Source organism: Frieseomelitta varia, unplaced genomic scaffold (assembly GCF_011392965.1).
Source record: "Frieseomelitta varia isolate USP_RPSP 00005682 unplaced genomic scaffold, Fvar_1.2 scaffold_28, whole genome shotgun sequence".
NCBI lineage: Eukaryota > Metazoa > Arthropoda > Insecta > Hymenoptera > Apidae > Frieseomelitta > Frieseomelitta varia.
This window is the reverse complement of record NW_025110012.1, coordinates 54986-73019: the sequence shown is the minus strand read 5'-3', so window position 1 is coordinate 73019 and position 18034 is coordinate 54986. Positions and strand designations below refer to the sequence as shown.

General features: G+C 38.0%; 4 protein-coding genes across 4 annotated transcripts; 1 reads left to right on the top strand and 3 right to left on the bottom strand.

Moving 5' to 3' along the window:
- Positions 1–81: 81 nt before the first annotated feature.
- On the bottom strand, positions 82–11326 carry LOC122529190. Its single transcript, XM_043655024.1, has 23 exons — positions 10859–11326; positions 10687–10783; positions 10308–10609; positions 10074–10168; positions 9724–10006; positions 6873–7092; positions 6690–6798; positions 6312–6550; positions 6055–6223; positions 5861–5972; positions 5488–5624; positions 5279–5414; positions 5014–5203; positions 4846–4946; positions 4513–4767; positions 4135–4242; positions 3881–4057; positions 2027–2233; positions 1847–1943; positions 1605–1761; positions 1401–1521; positions 619–713; positions 82–477 (listed from the first exon to the last, which is right to left on the bottom strand). The coding sequence occupies exons 1-23, from the start codon at positions 11046–11048 to the stop codon at positions 166–168; spliced, it is 3909 nt and encodes a 1302-aa protein (XP_043510959.1). The 5' UTR covers positions 11049–11326; the 3' UTR covers positions 82–165.
- On the bottom strand, positions 3658–7809 carry LOC122529185 (protein Skeletor, isoforms B/C). Its single transcript, XM_043655015.1, has 13 exons — positions 7665–7809; positions 6873–7092; positions 6690–6798; positions 6312–6550; positions 6055–6223; positions 5861–5972; positions 5488–5624; positions 5279–5414; positions 5014–5203; positions 4846–4946; positions 4513–4767; positions 4135–4242; positions 3658–4057 (listed from the first exon to the last, which is right to left on the bottom strand). Exons 1-13 carry the CDS (start codon positions 7738–7740, stop codon positions 3870–3872), a joined length of 2040 nt encoding a protein of 679 aa, XP_043510950.1. The 5' UTR covers positions 7741–7809; the 3' UTR covers positions 3658–3869.
- On the top strand, positions 8422–9613 carry LOC122529188 (fibronectin type 3 and ankyrin repeat domains protein 1-like). Its single transcript, XM_043655022.1, has 5 exons — positions 8422–8573; positions 8638–8713; positions 8775–9014; positions 9079–9206; positions 9328–9613. Exons 1-5 carry the CDS (start codon positions 8537–8539, stop codon positions 9594–9596), a joined length of 750 nt encoding a protein of 249 aa, XP_043510957.1. The 5' UTR covers positions 8422–8536; the 3' UTR covers positions 9597–9613.
- Positions 11327–11726: 400 nt separating the features above from the next.
- Positions 11727–18029, bottom strand: LOC122529182 (serine-rich adhesin for platelets-like). The gene is made up of 3 exons (XM_043655008.1): positions 13281–18029; positions 13004–13178; positions 11727–12936 (listed from the first exon to the last, which is right to left on the bottom strand). The coding sequence occupies exons 1-3, from the start codon at positions 17610–17612 to the stop codon at positions 12713–12715; spliced, it is 4731 nt and encodes a 1576-aa protein (XP_043510943.1). The 5' UTR covers positions 17613–18029; the 3' UTR covers positions 11727–12712.
- Positions 18030–18034: the final 5 nt, after the last annotated feature.

Genomic DNA, 18034 nt, shown 5'->3' with positions numbered 1-18034 from the left:
AAACGTTCCGTTTACATTTGGTTATTCTTCCAGTGTTTTAACAACAATACGTGCAAATTTATATATATATATATATATATATATATAATCGGAACCGTATGTACATTTACACAACATGAAAATAATATAACAATCGAGAAATGTATAATCGTTTTACATATTGTGTCATTCTTCGTCATATGACATTGCTTCCTTGTCGAAAACGAGGCCACTTCCGCCTGAGTGTCTCTCGGTCCATTCGTCAAATCTTTGAGACAACTCCTCGGACATGTAGTTTCTCCAGTCACCGATTTTGCCCTTTCTTATAAATTTGTCGTTCTCAGGCACGTCCTTCTGCGGCACGATCAACTCCATATTTATGGCGGGATTGGCTGCCATCTTTGAAAACTGCAAGTGCTCGCTAAGGTCAGCAATTTGTTTCTCCGTCGGAGTTTTCCCCAGAAATTTTGCTGTCCTTCTAATCGTTTCGCTTTGATCCTGGAAAATCGTCAATCGATACATGTTCTAAGACAGAAATACATGAAATGCAGTACTCGTTGTAATAGACAAAACAAATTTCTGTCTAAGCTCCAAGATACGCAGTCCAGTTTTAAATGTTCTGTTTTAATATTATATTACCTTTTTCATCTCTTCGTACGTTAAAAATAACACATTCTCTTGTTCTCTTATTGCCCAGAATTTCAAAACGTGATTCCAAAACGGTGCCATTGGTACTTGAATTGAAAATAATGTCCGGCCTTAACGAACGCAATGGAGGTGAGGCACCGCGAAGGACAAACTCATCGAGCCAGGGTAAGCAATTTTATAATTTCTAATTTCTCGACGGCAGGGTTCTCCCGTGACCATATGTCCTTCATTACCTTTTGTATCTTCTATCGTAGTAGTCATACCGAACTACCAATTCCAAGGCTCGGTAAGAACGAGAGATACAAAAAATAAATTCATCGAGCCAAGAATAAAACTTTCGTATTCACTATTTTTTCTCCGCGACAGGGATTTCCCTTGACCGTACTTCATATTTTCTTTTCTTATTTTTTATTTCATTGTTGTAGTCATGCCCGACTCTCAATTCTAAGGCTCTAAAAAAATGTCTTTACCTTTTTTTACGAGTTCGTTTACGACGGAGACGATTGTGATGAAAAAACTTACCGAACTTTGGAATTAGTCCGGTATGACTACAATAGAAGATACAAAAGGTAACGAAGGACATATGATCACAAAAGATCCCTGCCGTCGAGAAATTAGAAATTATAAAATTGCTTCCCTTCGCTCGATGAGTTTGTCCTTCGCGGTGCGAACCGCACCTCCAGTGTCTTCGGTAAGGCCGAACAATAATAATTTTTAATAATTATATACAATAATAGAATTTTGTAATAATAAATATATAGATCGGTACATACTGTTGTCTTTTAAAAACAATGCAGCAAATTCTTCGAAACTTCCTACTATATTGTGAAATTTTTTACAGTAATGATAAAAGCTGACACAGGTGTCCTTTGGATTTCTGGTAACATAGACTATCTGAAACAGCCAATTTTGCTTCTTCATGAAACACATTTCCGGTATTTGATTACAATGCAATACACTGTAAGAAACTTAAATACTTTTGGTCTCTTTTGATGGATTTGCTGCGGTAACAAGTCGAGAGGGAGGTGAGACTTTATGTATCTGGGTCGTTTCATCTTCGTGATATTTTCAACAGAATCGCCCATCTTCGCAAACCATTCCGCACAGTCTCCCGTGACCATCAATGACGAAGCTCTGAACAAATAAAATTCGCTTATATAATCCGAATTGTACGGAAGTCTTCTGATAAAAGATTTAATTGGTCCACTTTGATACTTACTCGAGCAACGGATTACGTAAGACAAATAAAGTCTCCGCATTTTTGTAGTCGAAGTTGTTTCCGATACACCACACCATTTCCTGTGCCCAGTGGCTACCTGTAACGCATTCAAAAAGAACTCTAGAAATCCAAATTACTATGTAGATATCAAACGTAAAGTAGATTTTTATCGAATTTTACCAGTTCGTGGATACGAAACCATCCATACATCATCGTCGTAGACCTCCATATCCCTGATCTTTGTACCGTGAAAAACAAATTGGGGTGGTAATAAACAATTGCCTGGTTCCACTCTTAGGAAACTAGGTTTCACGCCGTACATCTTGTCCAATTTTTCTCCCACATCTCCTTCGACCGTGGTGAAATTCAAAGGTTTTTTATTGTCCACTGCGAAAATTTACTTGATATAATGACATAACAATATTCCACATGTCGACATAACGACAAAATCACGCATTCTTTTCAAATTTATAGGAATGAACAACTTACTTGGTGTAGAATTTCGTTAGAAGAAATTCGGATGCTGTACAGGATCAGAGATGTTACTTCTCTTACGGTTTGAAATGAAATGAGAACATTCATTATTGGTATCTTCTCGGACCACTTGCAGACCAGTTTTCCCTTTCTTCCAGTTAAAACAACTTTCGATTCCCAGCCACTTCCGCACACGATATACGTATATATAAGATCGTAAATACTGCTGGATATTTATTACAGGTAAATCGACGAAAAATAAATTGTTTTATTGTCGAACCTTAATTTATTATTAGTTTCTCAAAGAAACTGCCTCGTGTCATTTTTTACGTTGATAATTTTATATTTCAAACAGAAACTGACATAAATTTTATTTCATTCAAAGTGATTTAATTATTATAAAAATATAAAGTAGTTTTATAACTATGTATTTTGTAGAATATTTATGTATTTATAATTATGTACTTCCACTAAGAGTCATTTAATCGGCACAGAAAATCGTTTTGATGTTATGTTAACTTTCTCATAACAGATTTCTCTTTAGAGAAAGTTACCATATTTGAATTAACTACAACTTCCAATTTCTAATATATGCCACCATTAAATCTTAAAATAGTAGTTAGATCTCGATGAATATGATTCTCAATCTTTCTCAATCATCTCAATAATTCATTCAATAAATTTAGAATAAACGAATTCATGAACGATGCCAAAATTGAATTTAATTTCGTTCGTGTATGCCAAAAATATACCACGTGATTCAAGTCACGTGATTTATTAGTGCGCAAAAATTATATGATTGAATATTGAAATTGAATTCATTTTTTCTTAAATATGATCTTGGATGTTCCTATTTGAATTTTATATCATTAGACTTAAAGGCGTATGTCTTTCATTCATGTTATTGTGTTTCATTTTCAAGAATAGTTGCGAATTCGAGAACAAAAATGCAAAGCTACCATAATATCATAGGCCCATAAAGTAATATTACTTTATTGTGATATATGGAGGTTTTTTGAAATTTTTCTTGCAAACACAACATACACATTCTAATGACTAACAAAACAAGTAATATAGATCTAAACTACCATTCTGTTAGCAGGAAATAAGTCCCAGGAACTACTAGAAACAAGATACAGAGAATAATAATAATTAAAAAAAGAAAAAAAACAATCTGGTCTTAACTCACCTGGCCAATTCGCTCGTTTACCATAGTACGATAGTAATCCTCGCGTGAGTATTCCCAAATAAACAACTGTTTATTTTCTCAATATAAGAAATTATAAAATATTTTCTTTTTTTATTCAAATAAAATTATTTACAAGAGGAAGGCTTGATAAAATTAAAATATTATTTATTATAATATATTCACACACTCGGATACATTAATCTCTCTCTCTCTCTCTCTGATCTTGATTCATTTCAACTTAGGAACCAAACATTTGCTTGTATGATGAAATTCTTTGTTTTAAATTTATTTGCTAGAATCAGTCAACTTATACTTGTGTAATAAAAAGGTACGATTAATCTTAATAGCTTATATCTATGTTTATAACAAACGAAAAAACACAGCCGCTATTCCTGCAAGTAACGATAATTGTTGAGTAACAGCGATGCTCTTCGAGTAAGCATCCATTATGTGTATCTTCCACCCCATATTTGCGTGGGTAAATGAATTGTAATAAACAATATCTGGCCAGGTGGAATTTGGCGTAACTTCTAAAACACCGCCCTCACCTGGAAAAAAAGACGACAGCAATTGAACATTCATTTATGAGAGAAGAAAAGACTAGAAATTTTATAGATTTTCTTACCTGGCTCGCACACGCTCACTAATGTTCTATTGAATTGTTTGAACGTCATGAAATCATCATCTAGTCTTCTATCTCGTGTACCATGTTTGCTTAAACAAAGTGGACCAACTGAGGGAAAAAAATTGCTATTCATTATATATATATTTTTTTTAATAATTTCAATCATATTCAAGCTTTTGGCTTGAGAAAAATATTCATTTCTCAATTTCCTCATTTCATCTAACACGGTTTACACAGAGCTTTTTGTAAAAATGTTTATTTAATTTTAGCTTTTTATATCTAAAGCTCCTTTACGTAAGGTATGGTATGCACTAGCTTTTTTTCTTACACGGACTTTTCAGGATTAATTTATCGCGTTAAAAACAAGACAACATATACCTGCTGTTGGTCTCGGTTGTCCTCTTCTGGTGAATTCAACCCCGGCTAAAACTCTAATTGTACTTTGTGCTGCATCGCTGAGTTTATCGTATCCACCGTGTGGTTCGTTAGTTATAATTAATGGATGGTACAGATTGGGGCTATGAGGATTATTTCCGCCGTGAATACGGAAATTGTAAGTCAATCCTCGACGCAGGTATAGTTCAGGCACCAATTGGCCCTCGATGTACCATGCTAAACCTGTAGACGTTTGTCCTATGAAATATACAAATTAATATATATCCTTGAAATTTCTGTTAAACTTCCAAATTGTCATCAAACTTTAAATCAAACCTGTAATTCCTTGATAGCCCTTTTTGCCTCCAGATGGGCCGATGGTGGCTCTGAACGTCCGAATACTTCTATCAAATATTTCTGTCTTCTCCCAAGGTTCTCTGACGAAATGAAATTCCTAATTAATGTCATTTGCACAGTTGTGAATGATCTCAATCTATCGCTTACATCAGCCTCTCATTATTTTCAGTAAAATCCATACAGGTGTTCTCTGGTTCTTCGGGAGCTAACTCCAACTTCAAATCGCTCTTGGGATATACATCATGGAAAGTTGGCTCTTTGTTTTCATCCAATCTTCCCAAGGCCCATATCACGTAAACTGGTCTGTCTGTAGGATACTCTTTGTCTCCTGGATCGGCTACGACATAGATATATTCTATATAATTCCACTTCGCTCCTTTCTCTTCTCTTTTATTTGCACGCAGTGACTTACACGAGTTGAGGGTACGTCTGTAAGTAACAATACTAATCCCATCCTCTCTGACCGCAGTATATAATTGATTATTATCCAAGGCACCGACTAGTTCATCTCTGCAGACTCCCTTGTATTGGCCAAGGACTTTTCCACACTGTTTATAAAATAAAAAAATGTATTGGATAGAAACTTCATGATGATAGATAATATTCTTTATATTTACGTACTGGAGCTTTCGCGGTAATGTTATAATCTATCGCGTAGCCTTTAGTACCGTCCACGTAAGCAATCACCGCATCCGCACCTTCCATCTGGCTAGAAGTTTCGGAACCAGAGAGACCAAACGCCATAAATTCATCTTCACCTAAAGATAATCAACTACTATAACTACAAGACAAATTTAAATGACTTTTATTTGAAATAAAGATAAGAATTATATAAATAGTATGTGTAGACGAATTAGCCTTAAATAGCATTGTATCTAAACTAGCACATAATTATCTTAAACATCTTATCCGATAATTGTTGTTTTTCAAATATTTTTATAACATCCAAATTCTGGGCATACAGGAAGGTCTAACAAACTTCTTCTATACTTACCAATTTGTCCTGTTAATTGGACAGTGATCTGTGGACCAAAAATTTCCCAGCCGACTTGAAATCGTTTGTGAAGTTGAATACAATTTGGCAGAGTCTGCATACGCTTGATCACCTGTACTTTGGTAAAACGATTAGTCTTCGTTCGAAGTTCTACCATGAATAAACGACAAGAAATTGAAAAAAGAATTGATTACTTTTACTAACGAAGGAGGCACGTTTAATCCATCTGGAATGATGACAGAGCCGTAACTAGTCTTGGTCTTCACATCAAATATGCTTAACCAATCAATGTTGAAAACTGTCATGTCTCCAGGTAGTTGAATGATCACATCTTCTTCTTTGTAAGTACGAATCGATTCCAGGCTGATGAAACATAAAAAAAAGAAAAAGAAAAAGAAAAAAGAATTAATTGAGATTGAAATTGAAGCTTGCAACGATCATGCATACTCACTAGCCATACTCGTCTGGCACTTTCGTTCCTTTGCTACTAGGTTGTGGGCCAAGTCCTACCCAGAAATACGTGTCTGTTCCTCGTTCCTCGTACGTGAATTCCGGTATTTTGATAGTTTTTGAATCCATGATCACAATGGGTCCCGAAGACACTCCGTGCGATCGTTTCGTTAGTTGAGAGATCTTCTGTGGTGCAGGTGGATCGAACTCGTCGGGGATGTACACGTCGCCAAACGTATTCTGGAAAAGATAAATTTCCACGGATTAACGTAATTAATTAAGTTAATTAATTTCTTACATTTAAACGGTACGTATAAATTTTTTTATTATTAATTCCTGAATATTTTCTAATGTTTTCGTTACAATTATCATACGATACCTGGCTTCCCAGATCGTACACAGCGAACCATTTTATATCAGTTATTCTCTTATTGTCCGGTAAGGTAAGAGTGAAATCCTTATTTAGGTATCGATCGAGAACATTTGTTCTGAAACGAAAGGGTACTTTTTTATGGTTTTGTGCTCCTCGCAAAATGTGTTTCGTGAACAAACTAAAACTGACTTGCCCCATTCATCAGGCACGATGAAACCTTGCGGGCCAGGTCGATTCGATGCGCCAGCCCAGAAGAAAGTATCGGCTCCGTTGCCATCGTAGCTGAAGGAAGTTAACAGCAACGTGTATTCGTCAACCACGTAAACATCGCCAGCAACTTGATGATGATACGCGTTCAACTTGCCAAGGTATTTCCCTCTATATTCCTCGCGATCTGACTCGTCGACACCTGTTGATTTCATTCCATTGTGAATCACGTTAAGAGACCTCGACTCACGTAGAAGTTCTTTGTTCTGTGTCACCGTCGCGAGAGAAAACGGAGAAGGTAGTCAGAAAGTAGATCATTTTTGCAATTAGACACACAATACGCCCACCTGTCAGATATTTCTCACGTTTACGCATCGAATATTCAAAAAGTTGAAGATTATTTAATATCGAAACTAAAACCGAAAATTCTTAGAACTATCACAACCATGTTTGATCTAATTACGTATTTATTATTCGACTGCGGATTTTCGTGTACTATATCGTGAATAATTTAAAGACGCAATAATATACAGAATGCAATGTTCAATTCACTTTCTTTCTTTCTTTTTTTTTAAATTATTCGTAAAAATATAAATCCACGAATAAGCATTCTCTATTCTCGAGAATTTCAAGCATGAACCACAAACAAATATACATTTGACAAGCAGAGATTTCGACGCGTGGTCAAGGAACGTCATTCGTGTACTATTACCCACCGATCCATTGTCAAGGAGTATGTTTCCCTCGTATAATCGAGCATTTTGAGACACGTACCATAGACAGGGAGGAGCACGCATGTGAGAACCGTCGCAAGAACAGGCGTTATCCACCTCTTCATAACATTTGCCATCGCTTCATCTTCCTTGTGTCGCTGCGAATGCCTCAGGTCTTGTTCCTGATTCAATTTTAGTTCCGTTGCCTCTAAGATTCATGGAGAAACGCAGGCTTGGTCGCTAGCCAGACGGCGAAGCCTCGAGAAAGGAACGAAAGGCACGCAGTCACTGTAATGGACGCTGTTCCGACTTGTTCTGGCCACCGTCTTTAGAAAGTAGACTTGGAGCGTTCGAACGGTTAGTATATCCGCTCTCCAGCCACCTTGGCACGTGTTCCCGCCTCGGAGAGAAAGTATGCGTGTTTTGGAGGTGCCTCGAACGCGTTTCAATGTCTACAGGTCGGCTCACGGGTCCTCCCGATGTGTTGAAGTGGAAGGACAGTGTCATTGGACTCTTGTCTCTCCGGTTACCAAAAATGTAATGCACATGTCAGAGAATAGTAATCAATGAATGACCAAAGAACATCCTTATTTTCCAGACTTTTCTTTTTTGTAATTGAAGGTCCATTTATTGAAACAGAAATGTACTTATTAGATTGAAGAAGGATTTTATGGAGAGTGAACTGAAAAAGAATCACAAGTGAAATGTTGCATAAATGTTGACGTTGCGTTGATATGTAATATTGACTTTCAGTGGGCGTATGTTACGTTCAAATCAAACATAAATATATACATATACGAGTATGATATACACATGATGTTTGATCGATTTAGAGTTGGCGCTAAGCCAAGCATTATAAATAGCGTTTATTAGTAGTATTATAAATACGTTTAATAGTACCCAGATTTACAAACAGATACATTTTACTATTAGATGATGTTAAACACAAAATTGAAGTATGAAATAAATGGTAAGATAAACGATACTATTGTAACGACTCTTAATTATCCGTAATAACAGTCGACAATTCATAGATTCAGTCGAGGAGCAATTCATTTGGCTTCTCAGGTTCGCCACTGTCAGGAAGATCAAAGATTTTTTAACAAAAGTGTGAGTATGTACGTGCATATTTCGTGAATAATGATTAATAATTCTACGGCCACGGTTATAGCCTGTCGATAGATCTACATTATCCAACGCCAAATTTGAAAACGCCTATAACGGCAGCTATTGATCGCGGTGACCTGCAAATCCTGTCGTTTCTGTTAGAAAGAAATTCCACCGGTTTGGACAACGCTGTCACTCAACCTTGGGGTAGAACCGCTCTTATGTACGCCTCGTACGTCTCGAAAAACCCAGAACTGTTACAAGTTCTTTTGAAGAAGGGCGCCGACCTCCAAAAAGTGGACATGTAAGACAATCGACACATAACTGTTGCAAGCGCGTTTTCTATTTGACGAATTTTACACTTGTAGACGAGGCTGGAGTTGTCTTCAATACGCCATTGTAGGAGAACGACCGACGAATGTAAAATTCCTTTTAGATTCCGGCGTTTACATAAATCAGAAAGACGCGCAAGGTCGAACGCCGCTTATGATCTCAGGTGAGAAAATTCAGGAGAAAGGTTTGGGCCTGCGAATGAAAGTACACCTTTTGCACCTCTGAATCTCGCATAAAAGTACGCAATCTGTCGATTAAACGTTCATTCGGAATTATTTGTCCAGTGTATCGCTCGAATTTCCATATTCTTTCAATTTTATTGGACCATGGGGCTGACGTCAATGTACGAGACAATAGGAGTTTCACCGCTCTTCAAATAGCTATTTTCTGGAGAAAAAGGGACGCAGCGATTACGTTAATCGAAAGAGGAAGCGACGTGAGTGTCGTTACACCTATAACCAAGGCAACAATTGGTGAACTTTGTAGAACCAGTATGCCGAATATTCTTCGCTGTCTCGAGCCGAAAAGATATTATAGTGAAGCGTTACAGTAGATTACTTGTTTTTTATATCTATATTATTCGATATATCTTTCTATATATCTTTTCTATTCTCATAATATATTAATATAATTTTTAGAGGTTTACAAAATATATATAGATATATATAATTTTATTCAGAAAATAAGATTGTAGTCAGAAAACTTTTCTTCCGTCAACCTGTTGAATTCTTGGATCATGCTGTCGGACATTCTTTCTTTCCATTGGCCGATCTGACCACTCCGAATAAATGAACCTTCGATACTAAACGATTTCTTGCTCCGTATGATGGCTTGTTCGTAATTCACAGCCGGATTTACTTTCATATTGGCAAAGTTCAAATGTTCCGCCAATGTTTTTACTTGATCCTCGGACAAGGTTTTATCGAGAAACGCAGCTGATTTCTTTATCACCGCTGGCAAATCCTAAATTTTACAAACAGGATAGTCGAAGATACTTTCGAAGAGGCTGAAAACAATTTAAGTTACTTACAGCTTTCATATATTCGTATTTCAAAAACAGCAAGTTAAGATGTGCCTTTTGCTTCCAGAAATCGAGAATGTGGTCCCAATATGGGGTGTAATTCACTGCAAAAATAATAAATCGTATCGTAAAGCTACTATTATGAGTCAAGTATGATGAGGAAAGCATGACAAGTCTATTTTTGAAATGGTTAACATTGAATTTTAAGATTGCTTATCATGTTCTTCAATTATAGCAATATACGTTTGTTTCCCAAGAAAAGGCGGCAGAAGTCATCGAAATTGCCGCGATAACCTTCCAACAGTTGACAATGATGATAATAAGAGATGCAAGTGTCCTTTGGATTTCTGGCCACGTAAATGATTTTCGGTTTCTTCTCGCCAGTTCGTATCTGGCGCGGAAGCAAACAAAACGGTAAATGACATTTTATGAATCTCGGGGAAGGTTTATCTTTCACAAATCCCACGCTATTTACAACTGACTGGCTGAACTCTTTTTCTGGATGAGCTGCTTTGAGACTGTTGTAGTCGAAAAGTGCGGTGAACCTGATCGAATGCACAATTTGATATTTTCGGGGAAGAAAAAAAAAAAAAACATCAGACGCTTCGCTTTGTCTACTTACTCTAGAAAGGGGAATCTTTCGCTCAATGGTACTTTCGCTTCTTCAAAGTTCAAATTATTTGCGATGTTCCAGATCATTTCCTGGGTCCACGTAGTTCCTAGTTACGATCATTCGCATTAAAATGTCATTTTTGATATTTCCTTGCGATTTATTAAAATTGATGGGATTGTACCGGTCTTTGGGAAACTGCAAACCCAAATGTCGTCATCCTTGACTTCGAAGTTCTCGATTGTTTCAGCCAGATCTCTGTATCCCACTGGCATTGAAAAACCATTTACCGTTATGTATCCTTTACGAAATTCATTCGTAAATGTGTCCATCAAAATTTGATCCAAATCATCGGTTTTAATCTGAGTCGTCATTTTGTGACACTTGGCGTATCCTGCAAAAACCGTACTTTATTGAATAAACACAACTGATTTTCGTTCCGCACAGTTTCTTCGATGAAGCTGGAACTAAAATTCACTTGAATTCACTCAATTTTGTAATAACGCAAAAATCGATTTTGCAAACGTGAACAAACGTCTCGGCATTCGAGATGAAAATTAAATCAACTCAGAAAATATTGCAAATGAATACGTAAATGTAAATCTTATCTTATCAAGAAGAGATCAAACAAGATACGTTCCCGGTTTGAAAAGGAAGGTTGCCGCGAAATCCGTGGATATTCTTATATAGGATGACTAGGTAGTAATTAGAATAAACGAGCTAATATTGTTGAGAGGTTTTCGTTTCCGCGTTACTTTCCTAGAACAAGGTTACTGCCGATCTTACACGCCGTTTTTCTTTCAATTTTATTGTGCAAAAGTTGTTCCTCTCAAACGTTCAATTTTTTTATTGTGCGGACATAAACTGTCATATATAGAAGGAAACAAGTTACTTTTCCATCCAACCAAGGACATTTAATGAATGATACAAAAAAAAATATAATGTTAAAAAAGAAATGGCGTTGCACACGTATCGCTTGAAAAAGTGAGTTGCTTTTTTTAAAATTCACCATAGTACGTGTAAGGTACAAGGTTAAAATAAAGGAGGAGCTGTTCCTATATGGATTCGTTTTATTTTTATTAATCAAATGAGTATAATCATCATACAAAAAGGTAAAATATTGAAGGTAAAAATCCAAGGGACTATATTATTAAGTCTTACGAATAATAAAGGATTGTGTACTGTGTATTCAGGTACTAACAACTACTTTCATCATCTTAAAGCATTTTCCACCGAACGCTTCCTCGACGCAGCACGTTTTCACTCTCAAAAACATTTTACCAGTAAAATGTGAAACCTTACCGTCGTAAAGCTGTTTCACGAAAATGAAAATCATTATTGTATTATCATATCAGATGTAGCATACGTGCACCGTTTACTAAATAAAATAAAGCTCGGTTAAAGTCCAATAAAACCGAAAGATCTTATCGCAAATTTTGCAAAACAGATAGCAATTTCAATTCAAAAGTATTCCAAATCCTTCGACAAACGAAAAGAATAAATTTATCTTTTATTTACAATCATTGTATCAATTCATTTTCTTACGTTGTAACATTGAATTTTGATGGAACAACTGTATTAGAATTCAACCGAGCATCACATCGGTATACTTTTGATATGAAAATATATTGGCAAGACAAAGTTTCTTAAATTCATTGTTAAATATCATAAATTTGTAGGCACAAATTTGTAGAACAACGCATTATGATATTTTTAATTCTTAGATCTATAGCAAAAATTCCTGGATCATCTAGGTCACTACGTTATTGTTCTATTTCGTGTTACACACGAACGCGAAAGTAAACCTTACGCCACTTTAGACGTCCATGTGCAGCCTATAAAGTAAATGTTAACATTAGTTATATATTATGCATTATTGTAATGAAAAGTCAGATCCAAGAGAATTCTTGAAACAAAAATCTTTAATGAACCTTTCAGTTTGAAAGGCAAGATAGTTTGTACGTTTCTCTATTGTCTGTCCGATCATCAGACTGCTAATTGACATTTAAACTACGCACAGGGAAACATTTCTTTAACATTACATGTTGGATATAACGCTAACGCTTTGAGACAGATCTACTTGGCCCCTCAGTACCTTCTGCTGCAATTTCTTACAAAAGATTTTAGCCATGAGTTTGTTACGTCGTGCCTCTTCCTGTTTCTCCAGCTGTCGTCGCTTCTGTCGGACTTCGTTCAGACGAAAATACCGTTTGCGAAGTCTCTCCTTCATCTCTTCGGAGCTCATCTTTCTCTGTGTGTAAACTGAATACAACGGTTAAGAAATCGGTTTAAAATATAGATAAGATCAATAATTCTTTTAAATCCGTACCTGTTGGTTTACAAGAAGCTCTCGGTGATTTTATAACATTCGACGTGGTTGCCATCGCCAACAATTGTATTCTTTTTTCCTTTCGCAGTTGTCGCAGCTGACATATCTCCGACATGTATTGCCGGCGCGTTTCTGCATTATTTACAAAATCCGCCTTATTTCTAGACAAATAATCCTAAAATCGATAAGATACATCGTTGTATATATTGCGTTCCGAAGAAAATTCATGTATCATTGAGCATTTAGAAACGTACGAACGTATATAGCTGTTACCTACTTGCAAAGTACATTTTCGCGGAGAACTTCTCTTCGAGCTAACTTTTTTGATCATGTTGCAAACACAGCCATCCGTTTTCCCTTCATTCAATAATGGCACTTTTAGCAACGTACCCAGACCATTGTGTCTCTGGCCGTTCTCTTTCGCGAACGATAACTCGTACGCGATGGCTTTCGGATACGTTTGATAACAACTACATTTTTTGACGCTCTGATATGCTGCGCCGCAGCGACAACAGTATTTACAATTTGTATCGAAATCACTGGTTTGGTTCGCTTCGTCCACGTAATTTGGCTTGCCGCTGTTGCAGACTCTACCGTGCAACAATTCATCGCTATTTTTCGCTCGGTTACTACAGAAACAATCTTTCTCGCAGTCGCATTTCCCATTGCTTTGTACTTTGTACTGTGCAGTTTCGTTAACCTGCCCGTTAGTCACGCAATAAGGCCACGGTTGAGTCGGACAGTCTTCTGCTTCCCCGCGGAGGTAGCGGGTCCCGTTGCATTGAACTTTCCCATTTGGATGACAACTGCATAACCCTTTCGCTTTCTGAACATCCTGCTCGCGACTGTTCTCGCAGAAACAGTCGTTGGAACATCCGCACAACTTGATACGGCCATTTTGATTCAAGCTCGACACGTGTCCGTTACTATTCTGATAATACTTTGAACTATATTTCATAGGTGCCCGAGTTTTCTTTGACTGGTTGTTGTCGCATTCGCACGCCGTTGTGCAGCCATGTTCTTGCAAGTTCCCCTCATCTCTGTCGCGCGCGTGTACCACCTTCTTCTGACATTCCTCGCATTTAGAGACGCTGCTACTTTCCAACGCAATTGCCGGCAAAGTACACGCTTGACATCCTTTCGACAATACCTTTTTATTCTCACATTTACACAACTTGGACTTGGAGGCGTTTATTTGATTCTTCACTTCCTTCTGCTTAAGCGAACCCGTCTGGACCTCCTTGTTCGCACAATGATGGACTATTTCGGACGAGGAAACGCTGTTGCCATTCGTCTGATCGGACAACGTTTGCGAGTCAACTGGACTCTCCTCTTGAAAGCTCTTTATGTTTGTGTGCATTTTTTGAATGCTGCTCGATTGGTCCTTCTGCTCCTGTAAACATTGCATACAAGTTGTAACTACATTCTGAATGGCGTGATACTTTGAGCATTGATTCGCTTGCTCGTTGCACACGTAGCTGTTCTGGAAATGCATGGCATTGTGCGCCGGACACTTGACATAATGCACGATCTCTGACTGTATCAGAGCGGGAATTGTTGACGATTCTTGAGGGTCAGTCTGCACCCCCGTGCTAACTAGCTTCATCGTGGAACTATGCAGGGTGGATGCAGACACGATTTCACCGCCAGTCTTCGAGAGAGCACTGGTAACGTTGGTCGCCGTTTGCGCGCAGCTGTTTCGCTTTTTAATGCGTTGGATGATACTGTTTGATCTACTGGAAAATTGACAGGTTGCCAAGTTACAATGAGACGACCATGGCTCTCCCACTGAATCGGCTCGTGCGTCTGATCCGTCGCTTTTAGACAATTCGTGCAGATGCGTCAATGACCCCGAAGTTGGTTTCCTTTTAAAGTTCCCCGACCTCGATTTCTTTGGAGACGTTCGTGGCCTCTCCGATCTCCGCGATTCTTCCAACAATTTCTTCAAGTTGCACAAATGGCTAATCTCGTTCGTGATCCAAATCAACTGATTTCTTTTCTCCATCTCGGCGTAGCTAACCAACTTCGAGTCTGCGGAGTCGGAGCTACCACACTTTTTCAGTTCAAACTGTCTCTCTGAGAACGTGGTAAGCAGTCTCCAGTCATCTTGTTCCCCTGTATTGCTCGAACGAACGACAGTTCTTCTGTTATTAACAACAGCGTCCAACAACATCCGGTTGTGATCAGGTGGAGTACTGTTGATCGTGGTCGTGGTGGTAGTGGTGGTTGTGGTGGTGGTCGTCGTTGTCGTCGTTGTCGTCGTCATCGTCGAAATCTTACATCTTTCTTTCGCACAAAATATATCTTGCACTTTATTGCTTTTGCGAGTTCTTTGAGGAAAGAAACACTCCGAGCTCTCGCTCTTGTCTGGATCGGTTACAGTGTTACTGCTCCGATGACAATCGTCAGATCTAAGGCCCATCCTCGCCTTTCGTCCATCAGTTTCTGTTCTATCTGTATTTTTGTCTATTTTATCGCTACTACTTTCCAACGCGATATCTTTCGCGATGTTCCTTCTGTTCCTTGTGGACGACTTCCCTTGCGCCATTTGCTTCTGCAAATTCCAGTCACTCGAGGAATCGCTGGTATTGTGCTTTTTCGTTAAAGCCCGGAGAATCTCCCTACCGTAAACCTTGTTCCTGGCATCGTCGGGATTCCATGGAACATTGTCTTCGAGATTATGTTCGATCTTGTCGTCTGTATATTTGGTAATTAATCTCTTGACTACGTGATGTATCAGTCTTTTTTTAATCTCTTTGTCGCATTTATTCGCATCGACGAGACTCTTCAATATGTTTACGCTTCGTTCTAAATCCCTCACCAAGCTGTCCGAATCTCCCCACAGTTTCTCGTTAATACTGGAGCTGGTATTAGGTATAGTGGAATGGGACCTCCCGGTCTCGGAAGATGAGATATGGCTACCGCTTCCATTAGGAACGTTCTCGTATACGTGACCAGGAAAATACTCGAAACTATTTGCTCTGCCGGTTATATTCTCCACGTCATCAGGCTGAGGTGTATGCCTCGTGGAACCGCTTTGAGACGGTTCTGAATAACTTGCTCCGACTTCCTTGCTACGCTCGTTCATCCTAACATCTCGCTTCGTTTCATTGGCTTCGTGCTTTTTCAAATTTTGAACTTTGTACGTTCCCTTTGGATTCTCTAACATTAACGTCGAACTCTTTTGCAAACTAGTTCCTCTCTTTGGTAACGGCGGCTTTTCCTCATCGAGAACCGAGACTTGCACGCCAACGGATTCTTGAGTATAAGCGTATAGACTCGTCTGTATAACTTTATCACAAGTAGAAGGTTTATTTACAATAGTAGCGATGGAGGATGAAGAATTAAAAATTAGTGGCAACGCGGCTCTGTTCTTATCTCTAGCGTACAAATTCAACTCGCTCTGGCTTCTTTTCAACGGTAATTTAAAAGCCGGTATAACTAACGTGTTCATGGATGTGCTCTTTTTCAAAGGGGACGTAGAAGGACATATATTTTCCTTATTCGTATTCTGTTTGTTTGGTAGCTTTCTTACCTTGCTCGAGGATTTTACAAAAGGGATCTTAGATGTAAACGTTGATTTTGAAGTGTCATGGTTGTGCTCTTTCTTGATATAATGCGTAAAAGTATCTTGGTCTTTGAGATCCTTAAGAAGAGTTTTCTCACTGGATTTTATGCAGTTTCCTGTTATTATACCTGGCAAGTGGTTTTTGACAATCGGAGTAATCTCAATCTCACTTTCCGATCCTGATGCATTTTCCAGTAATGGCGTAGAATTAGCATCAGGCACTGTAGAAGTAGTTGTATTTTTCTGAATCCCCACAAGTTTCCCAGAGATTCCCGATTCTGTAGTGCCTTCAGGGTCCAATCTTAACGCAGCAGAACAACCTCTAGCTAAAGCCATGCGTTCTATTGTACTTAATTTCTTATCATTTTGTTTACAAGGTACAAGATTAAAGTAACCAACGTCTGCTCCGCTATCCCATTCGAGCGGTTTGTGAGAAGCGACACTCGAAGTTGGAGAAGATACTTTCCTTTCTATGCTTTCTGTCAGTGTCTCTTGACTTTCATTTTTCTCCTCTAAAATTGTTTCTGGCGCAATATGTTTTAAATCAGGCAATGGAGATTCTGGATTTGACAATGGTTGAACGTATCTAGATGATGACTCTGCATTTGAAGACTGACCGATAAGAGGCGGCCTCACCCATCTTCTTCTTTCTCTAGGCACGGAAGTCCTTAAATTATAATCTTCACCTATACAATCTTGTCTGTTAGCCTCTAATTTAGGATTTACTTCATATATACTGTAATAACATTTAATTGCTTCTGGTGATGTACTAGTTGCAGGCAACGAAAAATATTGATCCAAATTTGCATTTTGAGAATACTTGTGGTAATATTCCATTACCTGAGACGAAAGACTTCTGTTTGTTGATCCTAATTTGACATTTGGCTGTGGTGTCACGATCTGTAGAGAATGCCATGGCGTAGAATTCGTGGTACAGGCTGATCGTTCGAGTTTCTGTATTTGTCTTAAACGTGAGAGATCGTCTGAAGCTTCACAATCTCGCAGATGACCTTCACAATTCGATGCAGAGTCATACTCCATAATCACAAACTATACGTGCCTTGTCATCTTTCATTCAGGATCTAATACACTGTCACATTTTAACAGTAAACTGTTCTCTCGGAGGGAATTCTTCGTAGATACTAGGAAAATTAGCCATTCTTTTTTAATCGTGCACAGCACAGCTTCTTTGAAAGGTACGATGCGAAATAGAGGTTAGGACGCTATTGCGAACGAACGCAATAAGTCAGCCTGATTCTGTTAATATGAAAACAATTTTCCCAACACAATTGATTACGTCGAGTTAGATTATTTTAACGATCGTCACACTGTATTTGCTGCATGTAATGCAGTAATAATAGTCAGTAATGATAAAGTTTTATGTGAATACTTCGATTGTTGTTTATATTTCTCTAAAAACTTAACCGTAAATTAGCGGTTAATATTCTGCGTCATATTTCCGC

Bases quoted from the DNA above. Each gene is read 5' to 3' on its own strand.
- LOC122529185 (XM_043655015.1), bottom strand. From the start codon at position 7,740: ATGGCAAATGTTATGAAGAGGTGGATAACGCCTGTTCTTGCGACGGTT. The intron at 5,973-6,054 runs GTAATCAATTCT...ACCAAAGTACAG, and splicing joins TGCCTCCTTCGTTAGTAAAA to GTGATCAAGCGTATGCAGAC. The intron at 4,768-4,845 runs GTTTGATTTAAA...TATATTTCATAG, and splicing joins GGGCTATCAAGGAATTACAG to GACAAACGTCTACAGGTTTA.
- LOC122529188 (XM_043655022.1), top strand. From the start codon at position 8,537: ATGATGTTAAACACAAAATTGAAGTATGAAATAAATG. The intron at 8,714-8,774 runs GTGAGTATGTAC...CCACGGTTATAG, and splicing joins AAAGATTTTTTAACAAAAGT to CCTGTCGATAGATCTACATT. The intron at 9,207-9,327 runs GTGAGAAAATTC...TTATTTGTCCAG, and splicing joins AACGCCGCTTATGATCTCAG to TGTATCGCTCGAATTTCCAT.
- LOC122529190 (XM_043655024.1), bottom strand. From the start codon at position 11,048: ATGACGACTCAGATTAAAACCGATGATTTGGATCAAATTTTGATGGAC. The intron at 5,204-5,278 runs GTAAGTCACTGC...TCTATGTCGTAG, and splicing joins CAGACGTACCCTCAACTCGT to CCGATCCAGGAGACAAAGAG. The intron at 4,947-5,013 runs GTAAGCGATAGA...TCATTTCGTCAG, and splicing joins GAAAATAATGAGAGGCTGAT to AGAACCTTGGGAGAAGACAG.
- LOC122529182 (XM_043655008.1), bottom strand. From the start codon at position 17,612: ATGGAGTATGACTCTGCATCGAATTGTGAAGGTCATCTGCGAGATTGT. The intron at 13,179-13,280 runs GTAGGTAACAGC...TATCGATTTTAG, and splicing joins CGCGAAAATGTACTTTGCAA to GATTATTTGTCTAGAAATAA. The intron at 12,937-13,003 runs GTACGGATTTAA...CGTTGTATTCAG, and splicing joins AGCTTCTTGTAAACCAACAG to TTTACACACAGAGAAAGATG.